Source organism: Megascapheus bottae, chromosome 3 (assembly GCF_031878675.1).
Source record: "Megascapheus bottae isolate mThoBot1 chromosome 3, mThoBot2.hap1, whole genome shotgun sequence".
NCBI lineage: Eukaryota > Metazoa > Chordata > Mammalia > Rodentia > Geomyidae > Megascapheus > Megascapheus bottae.
Window position 1 is genome coordinate 37,787,394 of NC_143511.1, and position 19,072 is coordinate 37,806,465.

A 19,072-nucleotide genomic window follows, 5' to 3' on the forward strand; every position below is an offset into this window, starting at 1 on the left:
TATGTACCACATTTTTGTATCCATTCATCTGTAGTGGGGCATCTGGGTTGTTTCCATCACTTGGCTATTATGAATAATGCAGTCATGAACATGCCTGAGCAGGTGTCCTTATCATATCCTAGCAAATTATTAATGGTGCAGTACTAACCCTGGATAGGGCAGGGGAATTGGCAGGACCATCTGAGCTATTCCAGGAAAGGATAACAAGTGGGCAGCCTCATAGGAACAGTTCACTCACTTGTTACTAAGCATGTTCTGAGCCAGATGGTGTACCAGGCTGTTGAAAGTGTTTTTTCTTGAAACTCTCACGATGAACTTGTGACGTATGTACTATTCACCCCAGTTTTCAGATGCACGCACTGAGCTTTTGGACCTTCTCAAAGTCAAGTAGATTGAAGTGATGAAACACAGGTAGTTTGGTGCAGAGGCCCTGCTGCTATCCCAGGGAAGAGAGGTGGTACTTGGATGGTCACTTCAGGGTGGTCTCAAGGCCAATCTAAGGCCAGGGACTAACAGTTAAGGAGAACTTCCGGGGTCCTCCAGAAACAGGATGTGGTAAGATTTTCACGCTGCTGTTGCCAGAGTACCTTATTGGAAGAAGCCTAATTCAGCTTATTCTGGTCATAGCCCTGAAGAGCTGCGTACTTAGAAACTGCACACCACTCAAGACCCAAAGAGATGCTCGTGGAAGATTTTCTACTCCTTCCTTGAATCTCACAAAGAAAATGGAGAGCAGACATCTGACTGACAGCACCATGCTGTATCTGGAATGGAGCCTCTTCTAGAGGGGGACGCTGGTGAGAGTTGCCATGCAATATCTATCCCGGACAAGTGCCAGGACACAGTGAAGAGCCAGTCCACACCCGTCACCAGAAGATTTAATTAAGACCTAGCAGCTTCACATTGTCCTGAGACCCATGGCAATACCTCCTTCCTCTGTGGTCTCCCTCTGGACATCTAGGGGCTCACTTGGTGTAGAGTCTAGCTGCTTGCAAACTTTGGTCCTCTCAGTTCAGAACTAGAGCCTTGGGCTGGGGGCATGGCTCAGTGGGTAGAGCACCAGCCAATGGATGAAAGCATCAAGTACGAAGTTTGAGTCCCAGTTTCAGAACCCCTGCCCCCCCCCCCAAAAAAAAAGAAAGGAAAAATACAAATTACATCATCTTGGCTGGGAATGTGGCTTAGAGTGCTTGCCTAGCATGCATGAAGCCCTGCGTTCAATTCCTCAGTATCACCTAAACAGAAGAAGCCAGAGATGGCACTGTGGCTCAGGTACTCTGGCTCAAGTATTACAGTGTGAGCCTTGAGCAAAAAAAGCTCAGGGACAGTGCCCAGACCCCAAGTTCAAGCCCTAGGACTGGCAAAAAAAAAAAAGAAAGAAAGAAAGAAAGGAAGGAAGGAAGGAAGAAAGGAAGGAAGGAAGGAAGGAAGGAAGGAAGGAAGGAAGGAAGGAAGGAAAGAGGAAGCAAAGAAGGAAGGAAGGAAGGAAGGAAGGAAGATCTCTGCAGCATCTTATTTTATTAATTTATGGTAGACTAATAATCACCATGAGAACTTTCTGGGAGTTAAACCAGACTTACAATCCTGAGCATTACGCTGAAGTTGCTCTGTTCTAGGGGTTTTTATTTTCTTCTTTCGCATGTGAGTGTGGGGCTTCCGTGATGTTCAGATTTGAGCCTATTTATGAGGAAGAAATGAGACGTACAGGGTTCCTAGTTAAATTTGGATTTCACATAAATTACAAATAATTTTTATAGTGTGTCCAAAGCCATATGAGACTTCATAAGACCATGTATTACACGGGCATAGTTACAAAGCAAAAATTCATCACTTAAGTGAAATTCAAGCTTAACTGGCCATCCTATTTTCTTTATTGTGGCAGCCCTACTCAGGAGACCCAACTTTGAAAATCAGTGGTTTCCTCAGGATGAAGCGTTGGGTTAGGGAAGAACAAACAGGCCACAGTGAACTGTATGTGGGTCTTTTTTTTTTTTAAGTTTGGAATGAAGTTGATTTCTTTCATGCCAAATAAGCAATCAGAGCATCTCAGTCAGGAATTCAAACTCGTGATCACCATGGGACTCAAAATCAAGAAAAACATTTTTTTGATGGTAAAGATTAAGAGCCAGAGAAACGATCTTTTCACACACAAAGCCAGTGAACAAGCAAAGGACTTTATCACCAAGGAAGGTAAGAGCATTGCCTTTCTTCCCGAATAATTGTTGTCCAGTTTTTCTAAGAACAGAGTCTGGGAACTGCTTTGGGCTTTCATTCCCCTCTCAGTGCCTCCCTCATTTCTAGACTCTCAGCAGAATCTCTTGAACTTGTGGGGCTTCACCACATCTCCACCGAGATCCTCTCTCAGTCCAAAATTAGTGGTTATATGGGGAAGAGAGGGGCAATCTGGTGGCTGGTGACAGATAGTCCCTCTGTACTGGATCTGTTCTGTCAAGGATGGCTTCTCCTGGTGTGAATGGGAAGAGGGCTTTGCTGTTTCTTCACTGTTTGTCAAAGGTACCAATATACAAAAGCAATTTAATGCACATTTAATCGAGCTTCTTGTCTGCCCTGTGAACACAGGGTTCAGCCCTCCATATTCTCCTGAGCCGGTCAGTGAGTTCAACTGCAATTTCTTTTTTTTACAACTGGGAAGGGCAAATTACATATAAAATGCTCCCAACGGAAAGGAGTCACGTGGTGAAATCTCAACTCAGTGCTCCCATTGTCCCTGTTGTTCAAATTGGAGCTCATTAACGTAACTCTATGGGGATTAGAGCTTTGAAATTCACAAGAACAGCAGAGGGAAGGAAAACACAATCTCAGGGAGAGACCCTTCCATGACTGGCTTTTAATGAGCTTACTTTCATTACGACCACTACTGCTCATGGGCTTTTTGTTGTTGTTGACATATATATAGTCATTTACTTATTTTTAAAGAAATCTTACCAATGAGAATTAAAGTAGACAAGAGCAGTGGGAGGGAAAAGAAATTGTTAGAGAAAGTCAGATCCTGGGTTGTTTTAGCTTTCTTTTGGGTAGTATATATATGCACAAACACTTGGCCCAGATTCTTTCCTTTGTTAGGAAGCATGGCTGGAAGATGCTGGGTTGAGCACTGTAATTCATAGCAAGGCTTGCGCTGGGTTACACTGAAAGAGTACACAGCAATGCATCCCAGGCTTCAGTGTTTCTGGAGACTGATATCAAGTGATAGCTTTTACTATTCACTGCTTTGGGTCTGAAAAGGTAAAGAATGTTTTTTATTATCTTAGGTTATTTTTTGTCAGTCATGGGGTCTGAATTCTGGGCTTGGGCACTGTCCCTGAGCTCTTCAGTTGAAGATTAGTGCTCTATCACTTGAGCCACAGCACCACTTCCTGTCCTTGAGTTTTTGTTTATTTTTTGTTTATTTATTTATTTATTTTTTTTGGTTTTTGTTTTGCCCATCTTGGGGCTTGAGCTCAGGGCCTGAGCACTGTTCTTGGACTTTCTCAAGGCTAGAGCTCTACCACTTGAGCCTCAGCACCACCTCTGGCTTTTTTTTTAATGTATGTGGTACTGAGGAATCGAACCCGGATCTTCATGCATGCTAAGCAAACACTCTACCACTAGGCCAAACTCCCAGCCCCTGGGTTTTTGTTTTTGTTTTTTTTCTTTTTCTCAAAGCTAGTGTTCCACTTCTTGAGCCACAGCTCCACATCTGGCTTTTTTGGTAGTTCACTGGACATAAGAGTCTCACAGACTTTCCTGCCTGGGCTGGCTCCAGACCACAACCCTCAGATATCAGCCTCCTGAGTAGCTTGGATTACAGGCATGAGCCACTGGAACCTGGAAACAATGCTTTTTCTTTTTAAATAGTTTTTCTAGAGGTCTGGAGTTTGGCCTAGTGGTAGAGTACTTGCCCAGCATGCACAAAGATCCAGGTTTGATTCCTCAATATCACACACATAGAAAAGCCGAAAGTGGTGCTGAGGAAGTGTCCTGAGAAAGCTCAAGGACAGTGCTTAGGCCCTGAGTTCAGTCCCCAGGACTGGGAAAAAAAATTTTTTTCTCCAAAAGTTTATGGCATAGGGGCCAGGAGTTTAGCCTAGTGGTAGAGTGTTTGCCTAGCATGCATGAAGACCCGGGTTCTATTGCTTGGTACCACATACATAGAAAAAAGTCAGAAGTGGTGCTGAGGCTCAAGTGGTAGAGTTCTAGCCTTGAGAAAGTCCAAGGACAGTGCTCAGGAGCTCAAGCCCAGGACTGGCAAAAAAAAAAAAAAAAAAAAGTTTATGGTATAGAGTCAAGCTGAAACCAAGTGAAGAACATTTTCTCCTAAATAATAGCTCCATTGAAATTTTTTTAAAAATTCAATTATGGTTTATTCTCCAAACTTACTTTTAGTGGCAAGTTTTAGTACCCCCCACCCCCACCAGTCCTGGGGACTGAACTCAGGGCCTGAGCAATGTCCTTGAGCTTTCTCAAGGCTAGAGCTCTACCACTTGAGCCACAGCATCACTTCTGGCTTTTTCTGTGTTTGTGGTACTGAGGAATCAAAACCAGGGCTTCACGCATGGTAGGCAAGCATTTTACCACTAGACCAGACTCTACCCCCGCCCCACTTTCTCTTTTGGTGCCAGTACTGGAGCATGAACTCAGGGCCTGGATGTTGTCCCTTTGTTTTTTCCCCACAGACTAGCACTCTACCACCTGAGCCATACCTCCACTTCTGCTTTTTAGTGGTTAATTGGAAATAAGAGTCTCACTGACTTTAGTGCCCTGGCTGACTTTGAACACAATCCTCAGATCTCAGCCTGTGAGTAGCTAGGATTACAGGCATGACCCGGCTTACTTGGGTCTTTATAGTCTTTATAAGATGTTGTGTAAGAATGCTTTGAAGGCCATCTCAATGCCTTTCCATTAGGTATCCTGTGTTCTAACCTGAGGAGATGCCACGACAAGACATTCACTATGGTTACTCCAGGAAGGGGAGCAGCCACTCTCACATCACAACTGAAGAGTAAGTTCACCACCAAACTGGGGTGTGTGTGTGTGTGCGCGTTACAGTTTGTGGTCTGCTGGCACAGCACTTAAAATCTCCCTCGTGTTTCTCTCCCCAGAGGAAAAACTCTGACAACCAAGGGAGGGGCTTACTTCAGCTTTTCTGGGACCAAAAAAGGAAATAGGAATAATAATAATAATAATAATAATAATAATAATAATAATAATAAAGGTTAGATTTTGATATTTTTGCTTACATTCTTAGCCACTGGGCATTATCTGTAAATCCTTAAGCTGGAAAACATCTGTCTAGGGTCGATATGCCATTTTGTTGTTGGTGGTGGTCGTGGGGCTTGAACTCTGGGCCTGTGTGCTGTCCCTGAGTGCTTCAGCTCAAGGTTAGCACTCTATCACTTGAGCCACTTCATGTTTTCTGGTGGTCAATTGGAGATAAGCATCTCATGGACTTTAGTGTCTGGGCTGGCTTTGAACCTTGATCCTCAGATCTCAGCCTCCTGAGTAGCTAAGATTACAGGCGTGAGCCACCGGTGAATGGCTTCTCATTACATTTTAATACTTCTCCCCCAGTCCTGGGGCTTAAACTCAGGCCCTGGGCACTGTCCCTGAGCTCTTCAGCTCAAGGATAGCATTCTACCACTGAGTAGCTAGGATTACAGGCATGAGCCACCGGTACCCAGCTTGCCTTATTTTTAATTAATTAATTAATTATTTTTGGTCTGGGGCTTGAACTAGGGGTCTGTCTACTATCCTGGAGCTTCTTCTTTTTCCCCATCAAGGCTAGTGCTCTACCACTGGCACCACAGCTCCACTTTGGCTTTTTGGTGTTTAATTGGAGACAAGCATCTCATGGACTTTCCTGCTAGGGTTGGCTTCCACCTGTGATCCTCAGATCTCTACCTCCTGAGTAGTTAGCATTACAGGCACAAGTACCAGTGCCTAGCTTAATATACCTTATCTTTGTTTTTTTTGTCAGTCGTAGGACTTGAACTCTTGGGCTGGGCGCTGTCTCTGAGATCTTTATCTCAAGGCTACCGCCCTGCCCCTTGAGCCACAGCACCACTTACAGTTTTTTAGTGGTTAATTGGAGATAAGAGTCTCTTGTTTTCTCTCCCCCCTGGTGACCCCCCCCTTAAACTTGGCCTTTGTCTACGTGGCTAAGAAAGAATTTCACCAGTTCTGTGTCTTGCCAACAGAAGGGGAGAGTAAGGGGGGGGGGGCTGGTCCATTCACCCAATCCCAACTCCCAGTGACACTTGTGTCCTAGCTGTGTTATACATGAAAAAAGACTTCGAATACTCAGAAAGGTACAGCCAAATGCATATGGAATTAATGTGAGTTTATTGGTCTGTGAAGCACTAAGCTTCGGTCATGGCAAATATTGTCACAATTCCATCCAAAGAGAGGCTGGGGCAGAGATCAGCAAATCACGCTGTGGAACTGAAGACTGGAGGCGGGACTTGACGCTGGTGGCTCACACCTGTCATCCTAGCTACTCGGGAGGCTGAGAGATCTGAGGACGGCGATTCAAAGCCAGTCTGGGCAGGAAAGTCTATGAGACTCATATCTCTAGTTAACTACCTGAAAACTAGAAGTGAAGCTATGGCTCCAGTGCTAGAGCACTAACCTTGAGGAAGAAAGGTTAGGGACAGTGCGGTGCCTAGGCCCTGAGTTCAAGCCCCATGATGGACAAAAACAAACCCAAGCTGTCATTTCCCATGTAGTATCAACATTCCCAGCTGAGGAAGCTGGTGGCCACATGGCCACCATATACAGGCATTCAGAGTTACACTTAAGGTCTAATCAAGAAGACAGAAGCCAACCAAACATCCATGTAAGGAATCAGTTAGATGGGTGTTGGGCCTGAGGAGACAAAGACACAGAAAGAACCCAGAAGTAATATCAGACTGGAGAGAGTTGGGCATCTTCAAAACCTACAGTAGAGGACAGAAATGGGACTGACATCTCAGAGGAAGAATATCTGTTTAGCTGGCTTTGGAGCCTCTGGACCTTAAAAGAGACACATGCATGAAGAGCTTAGGCCTCTGAGGTGGGGACCACTGGTTAGCTGGTGAGGGGTCTAGGCCCTGGGTCTGAGTGTCAGAAGTAGAGCTGGTAGTGGGAAAAGCTGTTGGCTGTGAGATATGGATCCAAATAGAAGCAAACCGGAAGGAGAAGCTCTTCCATTCTTGCAGGCATCTCTTGGGCACCAAGTGGAGGCAACGAGCAGAGATGTGGGGTTTGCAGACTCCAGTTAGCTTCTTAGAATAGAACATAGAAAGGTGGGGCTAGAAGCCAGGTGTGGTGGCTCATGCCTGTAATCCTAGCTATTCAGGAGGCTGACATCTGAGGATCAAGGTTCAAAGCCAACCAGGGCACAAAGGACCTGCGATTCTTATCTCCAATTAATTGAGGCTTGGCTCAAGGGTAGGGTGGTAGCCTCTGAAGAGATTAGGGACAGTACCCGGGCTGAGTTCAAGCCCCATGACCCACAAAAGAGATAGAGAGAGGAAGAGAGAGAGAGGAAGAGAGAGAGAGAGAGGAAGAGAGAGAGAGGAAGAGAGAGAGAGGAAGGAAGAAAAAAGAAAAAAAAAGATAGGTGGGGCTGGAACTGGGAATGACAACTTAATGAAGAGTACGTGGGGTATATTACCATCCCCATGTGAAAGAACCCCGTCACCAAAGGCATAGTCTGAATTCTGGACATGGTACTTATGCAGGCTTAGGTGAATTCTTTGGTATCTTTGCTGAGAGCATAGGGGAGCTAGAATCACTGGGTTCTAGCATTGACTTGCATGTGACAGATTTATTTTTTCTTTTTTTGCCAGTCCTGGGGCTTGAATTCGGCCTGGGCCAGAGTCTTCTACTCAAGGCTAGTGCTCTACCACTTTAATTGGAGATAAAGAGTCTCATGGACTTTCCTGCATGGGTTGGCTATGAACGTCAATCCTCTGATCTCAGCCTGAGTAGCTGAAATTATAGGCATGAGCCCCCTGCACTCAGCTTGTTACCTGCCTCTTTGAAACCCCAGTCGACAGGAATTCTCACAGTTGAGTGGACACAAGTCATCCAGGGGTTCTTAGATGCTGCCACCCAAGAGGTTGAGCTGCCAGATCAGAGGTGGGGCAGGCTGTACACTTTAATAGGCATCTCAGGTGATTCTGCCTCAGGGGTAGATGGGTCATTGAGGAAATATGTTAGACAGAGCTGGGTGTTTTCTTGGCCTTTTTCCAGTGCTTGGTATTTTATGCTCTGGGTCATGCGAATACAACATGACTACACAAAGAACTGGAACAGAGCTCCTTCTGTGTCAGGACATTCAAGGGAAGACTGCACAGTAACACTGGCACACAGGCATGCTGGGAATCGAATCAGCCACTTGAAGTCATAAGAGCCCACCAAACACACCTTGTGACAGCTTTTTTTTGGGGGGGGGGGTCATGGGGCTTGAACTTTGGCCTAGCCACTGTCCCTGAGCTCTTCAGTACAAGGCTACCACCCTACCCCTGGGCCTGGGCATTGTCCCTGAGCTGTTTAGCTCAAGGCTACCACCCTACCCCTGGGCCTGGGCATTGTCCCTGAGCTCTTCAGCTCAAGGCTACCACCCTATCCTTAAGCCAAGCCACATTTCCCATTTTCTAGAGGTTAATTGGAGATAAGAGTCTCAGGTCACTTTGTACCCAGGCTGGCTTTGAACCTTGATCCTTAGATCTCAGCCTCCTGAGTAGCTAGGATTACAGGTGTGAGCCACTGCGCCCACCGTGGCCGGTGTGACAGCTTTGTTTTAAGATGGAGTAGTTTCTTCAGGGAAAGCATGTGTCTAGAAGACAGGAGACCTAGGTTTGGCCCAAATCCCAGAGCTTCCTTAATGGCTATCTAGTGCTTGTTACCGGGAATGCTGATTCTACCATTACTGAATACACATTTTACCAGCTTAATGTCAGCTGTAAAAGAAACTGAATACCAACCTTAGAGCGTTGTTGTGAGGATAAAAGCATGTGGATGGGATGCTTTTCATGATGCCTGGCACAAAATGGCACTCAGTGAATGACAGAGGAGTTATTGTGGTGGTTATGATGTTGAGAAATCTTGGTTAGCCACAGATTTTTAATATAAGATGGCCTATGTAATTGGATCAGAGCTTCTTTCTATAGGATGGCCATTCCTTCTATGGTCCTCTCTGTCACATTTGGAGTTGGACAGGATCTATTTGATGTCTTAGCAGCTTTGAGATAAAGATAGGTGGTAGTGGCAAAACCGTGCTCTGGAAGCTTTGTTTTTTCAAGCTTGCTGCCGCTTTAGCCACTTAGCCTCTTATACATCACCCAGCTCTGTGGAGCTTTTCTTAGCAAATTCTTATCGATTATGCTGTGATATAAACAACCAGGCAGAATCCAGTCAACTTTCAAGGGCTAGGCCAAAGTACCACAGTGCAAGTTCAGATAAATGGGTTTTTGTGTCAACTCTAACATTGCCCTGGGGTCACTGGACCGAAGGCATAAAAGGCTGTTGTGATTCTCCAGAAAAAAAAAGTAAAGTCTGCAGCTCAAGTCAAGAGTCTTCCATAAGTTACACTATAGTTTTGCTCTAGGTTCAGCTCAGTCCTTCTACATAGGACTACCAGGGATGAGAAGAGACTTGGGGAGAGGAAGGAGGATAGCAACAGCCTGGGGTTCAAACCCTAGCCTTGCTATATGCTAGTGCTGGATCACCATCAGCAGGGGAAGGAAGGGATATCTTTACTGGAACTTACCCTTTGCATTTAGTTTCTGTGAAATGTAGGGGGCTGATAAATGGTATGTACTGTACACACTTATTATGACAATTTATATGTGTATATACATGTATATATGCATGTATATGTATATATGTATATACACACACACATACATATCTGAGTGCTGGCAGCTCAGCTCTGTAATCCTAGCTACTCAGGAGGTTAAGATCTGAAGATCATGGTTTGAAACCAACTCAGGCAGAAAAATCCCAATTAACCCATCAAAAACTGGAAATGGAGCTGATAGAGTGCTAGCCTTGAGAAAAAGAGCTCAGAGACAACACCTGTGCTGTGAGTTCAAGTCCCACAACATTACTAACAAAAAACCACAAACAAATCCATAATGTAATGTGTAGTAGTTTTACTGACTTGAAATATGTGTTCATTGTTAATTTCTACTTCCTTCTAGTGGACTGAGTTGGAGACTATAGCCCCAACAAGGAGAAAAGATAATGCTACCCAATAACTGGGAACACAGAGATGCTTCTCTGGGCTGTCAAAGCTCCTGTGAAGTGAGAAACATAGAAGTCTGGGATGATTTTTGTGTGACATGTTGGACCTTGTGTCTTGGCCAGGGTTGCAGGAATTGGCATTCTGACAGTGGTCCTGGGGATTTTACTGCTCGTCGGTTGCTGGTATTGTAGAAGACGGAGTGGCTACAGAATTCTGACGGTTGGTTGAGTTCCTACTACTGGGATCCTGCTAGACCTGGAACCCCTTCCCCCCCACCTCTGAATTTCTGGAAGTGGCAAATCATGTTTTATAATCACCTGTAGCTCAGAATCCTGCTTCTGAAGAAACTTCCTTCACACTGCACTTCTAGCAACTCTCTTTGCTTCTTCCAGGGGCACAAACCCCAACCTGGACTTGTCCTATCTCTTGTATTGGAGGTCCTTGCTGGTCCCGCTAATGGCCCATTATTCCTCCTTTGCCTCTTACATCTCTCACCATGGGAGGTCCAAGTTTTTCTAACTGTGCCAGCACTAAGGGGTCCTGGGAGAAGACCTCTGCACATCGGTATGATGAGGAAACTATCCCCCATGCAGCAGTACAAGGCATCACTTTTTTTTTTTTTTTTTGGTCAGTCATGGGGCTTGAACTTAGGGCCTAAGACCGTCTCTTAGCTCTTTTTGCCCAAGGCCAAGGCTCTACCACTTTAAGCCATGGCTCTGTTTCCAGTTTTCTGGTGGTTAATTGGATATAAGATCCCACAGACTTTCCTCCTAGGGCTGGCAACAAATTGTGACCCTCAGATCTCAGCCTCTTGAGTAGCTAGGATTATAGGTGGAGCCACCAGCACCTGATACAGAACTTTTTTTAAAATCTATGTATGTGTGTGTATCTATCTATCTATCTATCTATCTATCTATCTATCTATCTATCTATCTTCTGTCTGTTCATTAGAGACTCCATCTTCCTTAGGTAGCCAATATGGTCTAATTGTATCTTTTTCTTCCTTACCCATGTTAAGTAGGAAGCTAACACAATGGCATAGTTCACTCTGAGGCACCATGTTCTTCCATGAGTGGCAAACATCAACTACCTATCGCACTGTAAGAATGACCAATTTCAGCCGGGAGTTTGGCCTAGTGGTAAAGTGCTTGCCTAGCATGCACGAAGACCCAGGTTCGATTCCTCGGTACCACATACATAGAAAAAAGCCAGAAGTGGTGCTGAGGCTCGAGTGGTAGAGCTCTAGTCTTAAGAAAATCCAAGGACAGTGCTCAGACCCTGAGTTCAAGCCCAGGACTGGCAAAAAAAAAATAATGATCAATTTCAGCAACCTTGCCTCAAAGCCAACATGTTTATTACTTATTTGTTTAGTGCCAGTAGTAGGGCCTAAGTCTTGTCCCTTAGTTCTTTTGCACAAGGTTGCCACTCTACCATTTGAGCCACAACTTCACTCCCAGCTTTTTGGTGGTTAATTAGAGATAAGAGTGTTAAGGACTTTCTTGCTCTGGCTGGCTTGGAACTCCAGTTCTCAGCCCTCAGCCTTCTCTCAGGATTATGGGTGTGAGCCACTGACATCCAGCACAGAAAGCACTTCTAACACTTTCTTACCCAAAGGCAGTGTCCACAGTGAGAGAGGGGATGGAAAGGTTTAGAATCTTGTTAGTTTTTACAGATCTGAATGTTTTTCAGGTTGAGGCAAAATGGAATAGTATGATCTCTACAAAAGATGCTGGAAAGTCACGTTCTTCCTTCAGAAAGCGTCTCATGGAAGAGAAAAGGTTCTGTGGAGATTAGTCATGTGTGTGGAGTGGGGAGAGCTTGGCAGTCTCAATTTTGTTCCCTCCTTGGGAGGAAACGATGATACATTTCTTTTTCCTTAATGCCTCTTTTATCAGAGAGCCCCAAATAGAAGCCATGGAAACTGGGCACGATTGGGAGCTGATGTGTCACTAAACAGAGTCTTCTAGTTTGATCGAGTTTGATGAGAAAGAACAGAAATGGCTGAATTAGAACAAGAAGGCTCCAAATGAAAGCGGGAGGAAAATTTTGGACTAGGAACTTAGGGTTAGTGCTCCAGTTCATTTGACACCTCTCTGTCCTATGTGAGGAGGAAGAGGAGGCCATGCTTTCTGCTTCACAACTCCTTCAATACCTCTAGCATGCCTTAGACAATGGTCTGCACTGTAATTGTTTACTTACTCTTCTACCCAAGGCCAAGAACCTTCAGTGCCTAGCATAAAGCCTGGCTCATAGCAATCTCCCATTTGCATGGCATCAGCATTTGCTCTCAAATGACTTTCCTTGGTGATCTTTGACATTGGTTTGCTGGGAAATGTGTTCTTTCCAAATTTCATTGATCAGGGAGTAGAAACAAGATTGGTCAACATTTAGATTCCCTGCAGTTTTTTCCGTGGTTAACTAACAACTTTCCTGAGCCCTGAGAAACACCTTTGGAAAGGAAAGATTGTGTTTTTTTTTTTGTTTTGTTTTGTTTTTTGCAATACCACATTCATGCAGCAGGGAGTGGGAATGATTTTGAAGTGGTGGACGTTAGCTTTCTGTTTCCCAGTTTTACATCTTTGTTTGAATGTTTAGGTAGAATACTTTGGGGATTACAATCTCAAGACAAATCTTAACTACTAAGTCAATTTATACTCATTTCTTTAGAGATAGTCCAAGTGCATCTCACTTGGGGGGGGTCTTATTAAAATGCAGATTCTGAACTACCATTGTGGGGAGTCTGCATTTTTATATTCACACTGACTTTAAATGTAGGGGCAGAGAGCTAGCGGTGGACTGGAACAGTGTGTCATAGTCCTTTCTCTGATGGATGACAGATTTTTTTTAAAAAAAGGATTAAAAAAAAGCAATACACAGTAGCACATTTTTTTTCTCAATAAATGAGCCTTTTTTTTTTCTTGGTCGTGGGACTTGAACTCTGGGGCCTGGGTGGTGTCAGCTCAAGGCTACCGCCATAGAGCCATTTCCAGTTTTCTGGTGGTTAATTGAAGAGTCTCACAAACTTTCGTGCCCGGGCTGGCTGTGAACCAAGATCCTCAGATTTCAGCCTCCTGAGTAGCCAGGATTACAGGGGTGAGCCACCAGCGCCTGGCTTAAGTGAGCCTGTTCTTGTGTTACTGCATTACCTGGAACTTCCAGTATGCTGTTGAAGAAGAGTGGTGGTCAGTGCTCTTGTCTTTTTTTTTTCTTTTTGTCCATTGTAGGACTTGAACTCTAGGCCTGGGCACTGTCCCTGAGCTCTTCAGCTCAAGGCTACCACACTACCCCTTGAGCCATCATGCCACTTTTGGTTTTCTGATGGTTAACTGGAGATAAGAGTCTCATGGACTTTTGTGCCCGGGCTGGCTTTGAACCAAGATCCTCAGATCTCAGCTTCCTGAGTAGCAAGGATTATAGGAATGAGCCACTGTGCTTGGCTTGCCTTTAAGGTTTTTATTTTTTGAACTCAAGGCCTGAGCACTGTCCTTGGGCTTTCTCAAGGATAGAGCTCTACCACCTGAGCCACACTTGCAGCATTTTTTTTTCTATGTATGTAGTACTGAGGAACTGAACCCCAGTCTTTGTGTATGGTAGGTAAGCACTCTACCACTAGGCCAAACTCCCTGCCCCCCCCCTTTTTTTTTGCCAGTTTGGGCTTGAGCTCAGGGCCTGAGCACTGTCCTCGGACTTTCTCAAGGCTAGAGCTCTACCATTTGAGCCTCAGCACCACTTCCAGCTTTTTTTTTTTATGTATATGGTACCGAGGAATTGAACCCAGGACTTCGTGCATGCTAGGCAAGCACTCTACCACTAGGCTAAACTCCCCCCCCCTTTTTTTTTTAAAGAAATGATATCAATCTATAGCCCAAACTGGCCTCAAACTCATGAACCACTTGTTTTAGCTTCCTCAATATTGGCATTGTAACAATGTACTATCATATCTGGCTTGTCCTTTGCTTTATTAAATTTTTCCTGCTTTTGCAGAATAATTTCATAAGTTGAGTCACTGTTCCCTTTTCTTTCAAAAATATGTGATATCAGGTACTGAACTAGCACTTCACCTTTAGTTAATTTCCACAACTCTTAGAGATAGATGTATTGTCCACGTGCAGATGCAAAAACTGGAATTCAGAGGGGTAAACAATTAACCTGCAGCCAGAACTTTAAGTTACATAGCAAGTGACAGAATCTCACTTCAAAACTATTCTTAAAGGCTGGGAGTGTGGCTAGTGGTAGAGTGCTTGTCTAGCATCCATGAAGTCCTGGGTTCAATTCCTCAGTACCACATACACAGAAAAAGCCAGAAGTATAGCTGTGACTCAAGTGGTAGAGTGCTAGCCTTGAGCAAAAGAAGCTCAGGGACAGTGCCTAGGCCTTGAGTTCAACTCCCAGGACTGGCAAAAACAAAACAAAACAAAAAAAACCCCAAAACAAAATAAAACAAATAAACAGCTCAATTGTAAGACATTAACCTCCATTTTCTTCAGTAAATTAAAGTTTTTACCTACTCATGTTTATGCATTTGCACCCCAGAACAAAAGTCCTCATGCTGCTACTCAAAGTACATCAAGAGAAAAATACTCACGTGAAGTACTTGGTTATGAGAACAGTGGTCCATCTCAAGAGAAAAACTGCGACCCTTTGGTAGGTTAATATCATGATCTGGGTGTTCTCATATACAGCTTCTTTTGGCTCAAGTGAATGAAACAATTTCTACTGCAAGCAAGGAAAGTATGATCATGTTTAATGCTAATAACATGCTTAATGTAATACACCTAAAAAGGTCAAAATTTTAAATGTTTATTTTACTACAATAAAAATAATAGGAGCCAGGAGCATGGCATAGTGGTAGGGTGTTTGCCTAACATGCATGAAGCTCTGGGTTCGATTCTTTGGTACCATATACCATGAAAAAGCCAGAAGTGGTGCTGTGGTTCAAGAGGTAGAATGCTAACCTTGAGGAAAGCCCAAGGACAGCAATGCTCAAGCCCTGAGTTCAAGCCCCAGAATTGGCAAAGTAAATAAATAAATAAACAAACAAAACCCAAACCCAAGGAAACAGAGGTTTTCTTCAGTTGTAACTGCTCATATTCATATTTTCCAGGGTCAATTTAAGAGCCAAAAGAACAACTTGGTTTGGGATTCAATATATTCTAGTTTTAAGTTGGATTAACATTTTTCATCAATGTGTGTATGAAGAAAAATATCTAAGCTGGGCACGGTGGCTCACGCCTGTAATCCTAGCTACTCAGAAGGCTGAGATCTGAGGTCCAAGGTTGGAAGCTAGCCTGGGCACAAAAGGACTTGAGACTCTTATCTCCAATTAACCTCTAGAAAACCGGAAGTGGGGCTTGGCTCAAGGGTAGGGCTGTAGCCTGGAACTGAAGAGCTCAGAGACAAAGCCCAGGCCCAGGTGTAGGGAATTAGCATTGAGCTGAAGAGCTCAGGAACAACTCCCAGGCCGAGTTCAAGCCCCAGGACCTCCACCCCACCCTCCACCCCTCCACAAAAAAAAAAAAAAGAAAAGAAAAAAGTCAACCTGTTACTAATTGCACAGAGCTGAGCCATCTGGTAGGGTAGCTGCTTAACATTTGTTGTTTTTAAACACTTGAAACACAGTAGTTTGAATTAATATGTAATGTAATATCTATCATGTTTAAAAGACAGACTAGGGCTGGGAGTCTGGCCTAGTGGGAGAGTGCTTGCCTAGCATGCACAAAGACCGGGTTCGATTCCACGGTACCACCTACATAGAAAAAAAGCAGAAGTGGTGCTGAGGCTCAAGTGGTAGAGCTCTGGCCTTGAGAAAGTCCAAGGACAATGCTCAGGCCCTGAGCTCAAGCCCAGGACTGGCAAAAAAAAAAAAAAAAGACAGAGTATATGAATTATTTCTACATTGGGTATATGTTGATATATTTTGATATGACAGGTAAAATACTTTATTAATTTTATCTTTTTCAAGATGAAAAAAATTTAAGTTACAGCTTGCACTTTATTTCTTTTACACAGCACTGGATAGTGTCATGGTTGAGAGGTTGAGAACACTGACTCTAGAGCAAGTAGCAGTATTTGATTCTTAATTCTGTCACTTACTGTGTGTGTGACCTAGGGCAAGTGACTTGCCTCATTTTTCCATTTTGCAATATTTCTCAGAATTGCTATGAGCATTGAATGAAGGAATGACATTTCTGCTCAGTTGGTACTATAAAATGCTACCTTTTTGTTTTGCTGGATTTTGAATCTAGGGCCTCACCATGCTAGGGAAATGGTTTCAACAAAGATACATCCCCAGCCTAAAATGAGCCTTTAAATAAAACTACATGGATCTATGTGGTAAAGATACAATGCATATTTTGTATATAAACATATTTGAAGAATTCATTACGTCCTGGAGCTTCTTCTGACATAATTAAGTAATAAATATATTTAGATTTTGGAAAACCCCTTATTCCTATTTTTTTCTCCTCTCATCTCCAACGTTTCAACACACACATTTGTGAAAGGTAACAATTATGTCATTGGATGGAAATCAAGTGTGGATGCTCAGAAGTTTGATTCCATAGTGGAAGTATAAATAGGAGGCAGTCTTGACTTCATCATTCCTGTCAAACCCATGTTGTCTCTCTTTTTCACAGGTTCCCAATGCTCCACCAGCCTATGAAAAACTCTCTGCAGAACAGTCACCACCACCACCACCGTATTCACCCTGAGCGCTAACTACCTGCCCGAGAGATGTTGAAATGATTTCCCTGTTCACCTCTGCTTTAACTTAGTGTAGACATCTACTTTTCCCCAGAATGCTTAACCAACAATGTATTATCTCAAACATCAACAATACTAATAAAGTCAGGAATGATGAAAAATATAAAATGGGGAGTTTCTCCAATAAACATTACAACGTATACTCTCTGTGCCAGTAATGCTATAAAAGCTATTAATTTTGGAGGGATAGAACATAAACGGCTGTTTTGAGACTGACTTCTTTTGAGTTGAAATTTAATTCACACATTACTATTAAGATTTTATTTATTTATTTATGTCAGTCATGGGGCTTGAACTCCGGGCCTGGGCGCTGTTCCCGAGCTCTTCAGCTCAAGGTCTACTGCCCTACTCCTTGAGCCACAGTGCCACTTCTAGTTTCCTGGTGGTTAACTGGAGATAAGAGACTCACAGACTTTAGTGCCCAGGCTGGCTTTGATTGTGATCCTCAGATCTCAGCTTCCTGAGTAGCAAGGATTATGGATGTGAGCCACTGTGCCCAACGTTACTATTAAGATTTTTAAAGAAGCAAGATATCAACAAGAACAATACACAGAATTTTAGGTTCTCAAATTCTCATAGGAACATACAGAAGAAGCAATAAAGATTCAGAAAAAAAATGGAGTGGTACTGTTTGCATAGCAACAGTGCAAAATTTTCCAATCTGTGTCATGTGTCACTGACTCTATGTATCTAACTTTTTCCAATCATTAAAACATTTTTTGGCCAAAATTTATACTACTACTCCAGATGGAAAATTAGCATTATTTTCTTATAACTAAAAGTGAAGATAAAGCAGACTTAAAAAAATTAAAACCCAAAAGATACTGGTTATGGATATTAATAAAGTGAACTTGAGTATTTATTTATTTTTTTGCCAGCCCTGGAGCTTGAACTCAGAACCTGAGTGCTGTCTTTCATCTCTTTTGCTCTACCACATGAGTTACAGTTCTATTTCTGGCTTTGTGTTGGTTAACTGGAGACAAGCAACTTACAGATTTTTCTGCCTGGGTGGGCTTCAAACTGCCACCCTCACTCAGATCTCAGCCTCTTGAGTAGCTAGGATTATAGACGAGAGCCACTGCACCCTGCTCCACCCTTCTTTAAAGAACTAAATTATAGGGCCAGTAGTTTGGCCTAGTGGTAGAGTGCTTGCCTAACATGCACCGATTCCTCGGTACCACATAACTAGAAGAAAGCTAGAAATGATGCAGTGGCTCAAGTGGTACAGCTCTAGCCTTGAGGAAGCCAAAGGACAGTGCCCAGGCCCTGAGTTCAAGGCCCAGGACTGGCAAAAAAAAAAAAGAACTAAATTATAAATGAAGAAAACACTACTAGGCCTTCGGCCACCTCCTCTAGGTATTTGAAGGCCTGAGCCTCGGTCTACCAGATCTCCCTAGGGACGTGAAGCCTGAACACCTAGCTATCTCCAGACACCCAGTCATGCACTGACAGCTCTCTGCATGTGGGATGGAGAATGGAGAAATTTCATGAACAACTGGGACCTGGCTGACACATTCTTATTCTTGCCAGTCTGGGCAATCTGGGGCTTCAACTCAGGGCCTTAGGACTGCCCTTGGACTTTCTCAAGGCTAGAGCTCTACCACTTGAGCCACAGCACCACTTCTGGCTTTTTCTAAGTATGTGGTACCAAGGAATCTAATCTGGACCTTTGTGCATGCAAGCACTCTACCACTAGGCCAAACTCCCAGCCCCAATGTATTATTTTTTAACTACAATGATTGCTCACATTTGTCTCTCAAATAAAGTTACAGGAACATTGTAAACTATGTCAGGCTTTCAAAAGCCTTTCTAAGCACTGGAGCATCACAGTAAATAAGTAAGACTAAGTCAAGTAGCTACAAGAAAGCTTCTATCTCAGGTGATGCTAGTGAAACAACTTCTGGATCAACTTAAGGTAACTTACTGTCTTAATTTTGTAGTGTTGTGGATTTAACCCAGGGTTTGTGAAACAAGAGCCACTTTCATGGTATTTGTGTAGGCCTCAAGCCTTAGTAGTGTTATTCTGGATAACTAAATTCTCTAATTCTTGCTTTATTTGCTGCCTTCTCAAGCTTTTAA

The 19,072-nt window shown here is 43.5% G+C and overlaps 1 protein-coding gene across 1 annotated transcript; it reads left to right on the forward strand.

Annotated features, from left to right (window-relative positions):
- The first annotated feature begins 1,782 nt into the window (after window positions 1-1,782).
- Window positions 1,783-17,085, forward strand: Mlana (melan-A). The gene is made up of 5 exons (XM_090329097.1): window positions 1,783-2,190; window positions 4,907-5,002; window positions 10,354-10,450; window positions 14,765-14,875; window positions 16,867-17,085. Exons 2-5 carry the CDS (start codon window positions 4,932-4,934, stop codon window positions 16,939-16,941), a joined length of 354 nt encoding a protein of 117 aa, XP_090185223.1. The 5' UTR covers window positions 1,783-2,190; window positions 4,907-4,931; the 3' UTR covers window positions 16,942-17,085.
- The last annotated feature ends 1,987 nt before the right edge of the window (window positions 17,086-19,072 follow it).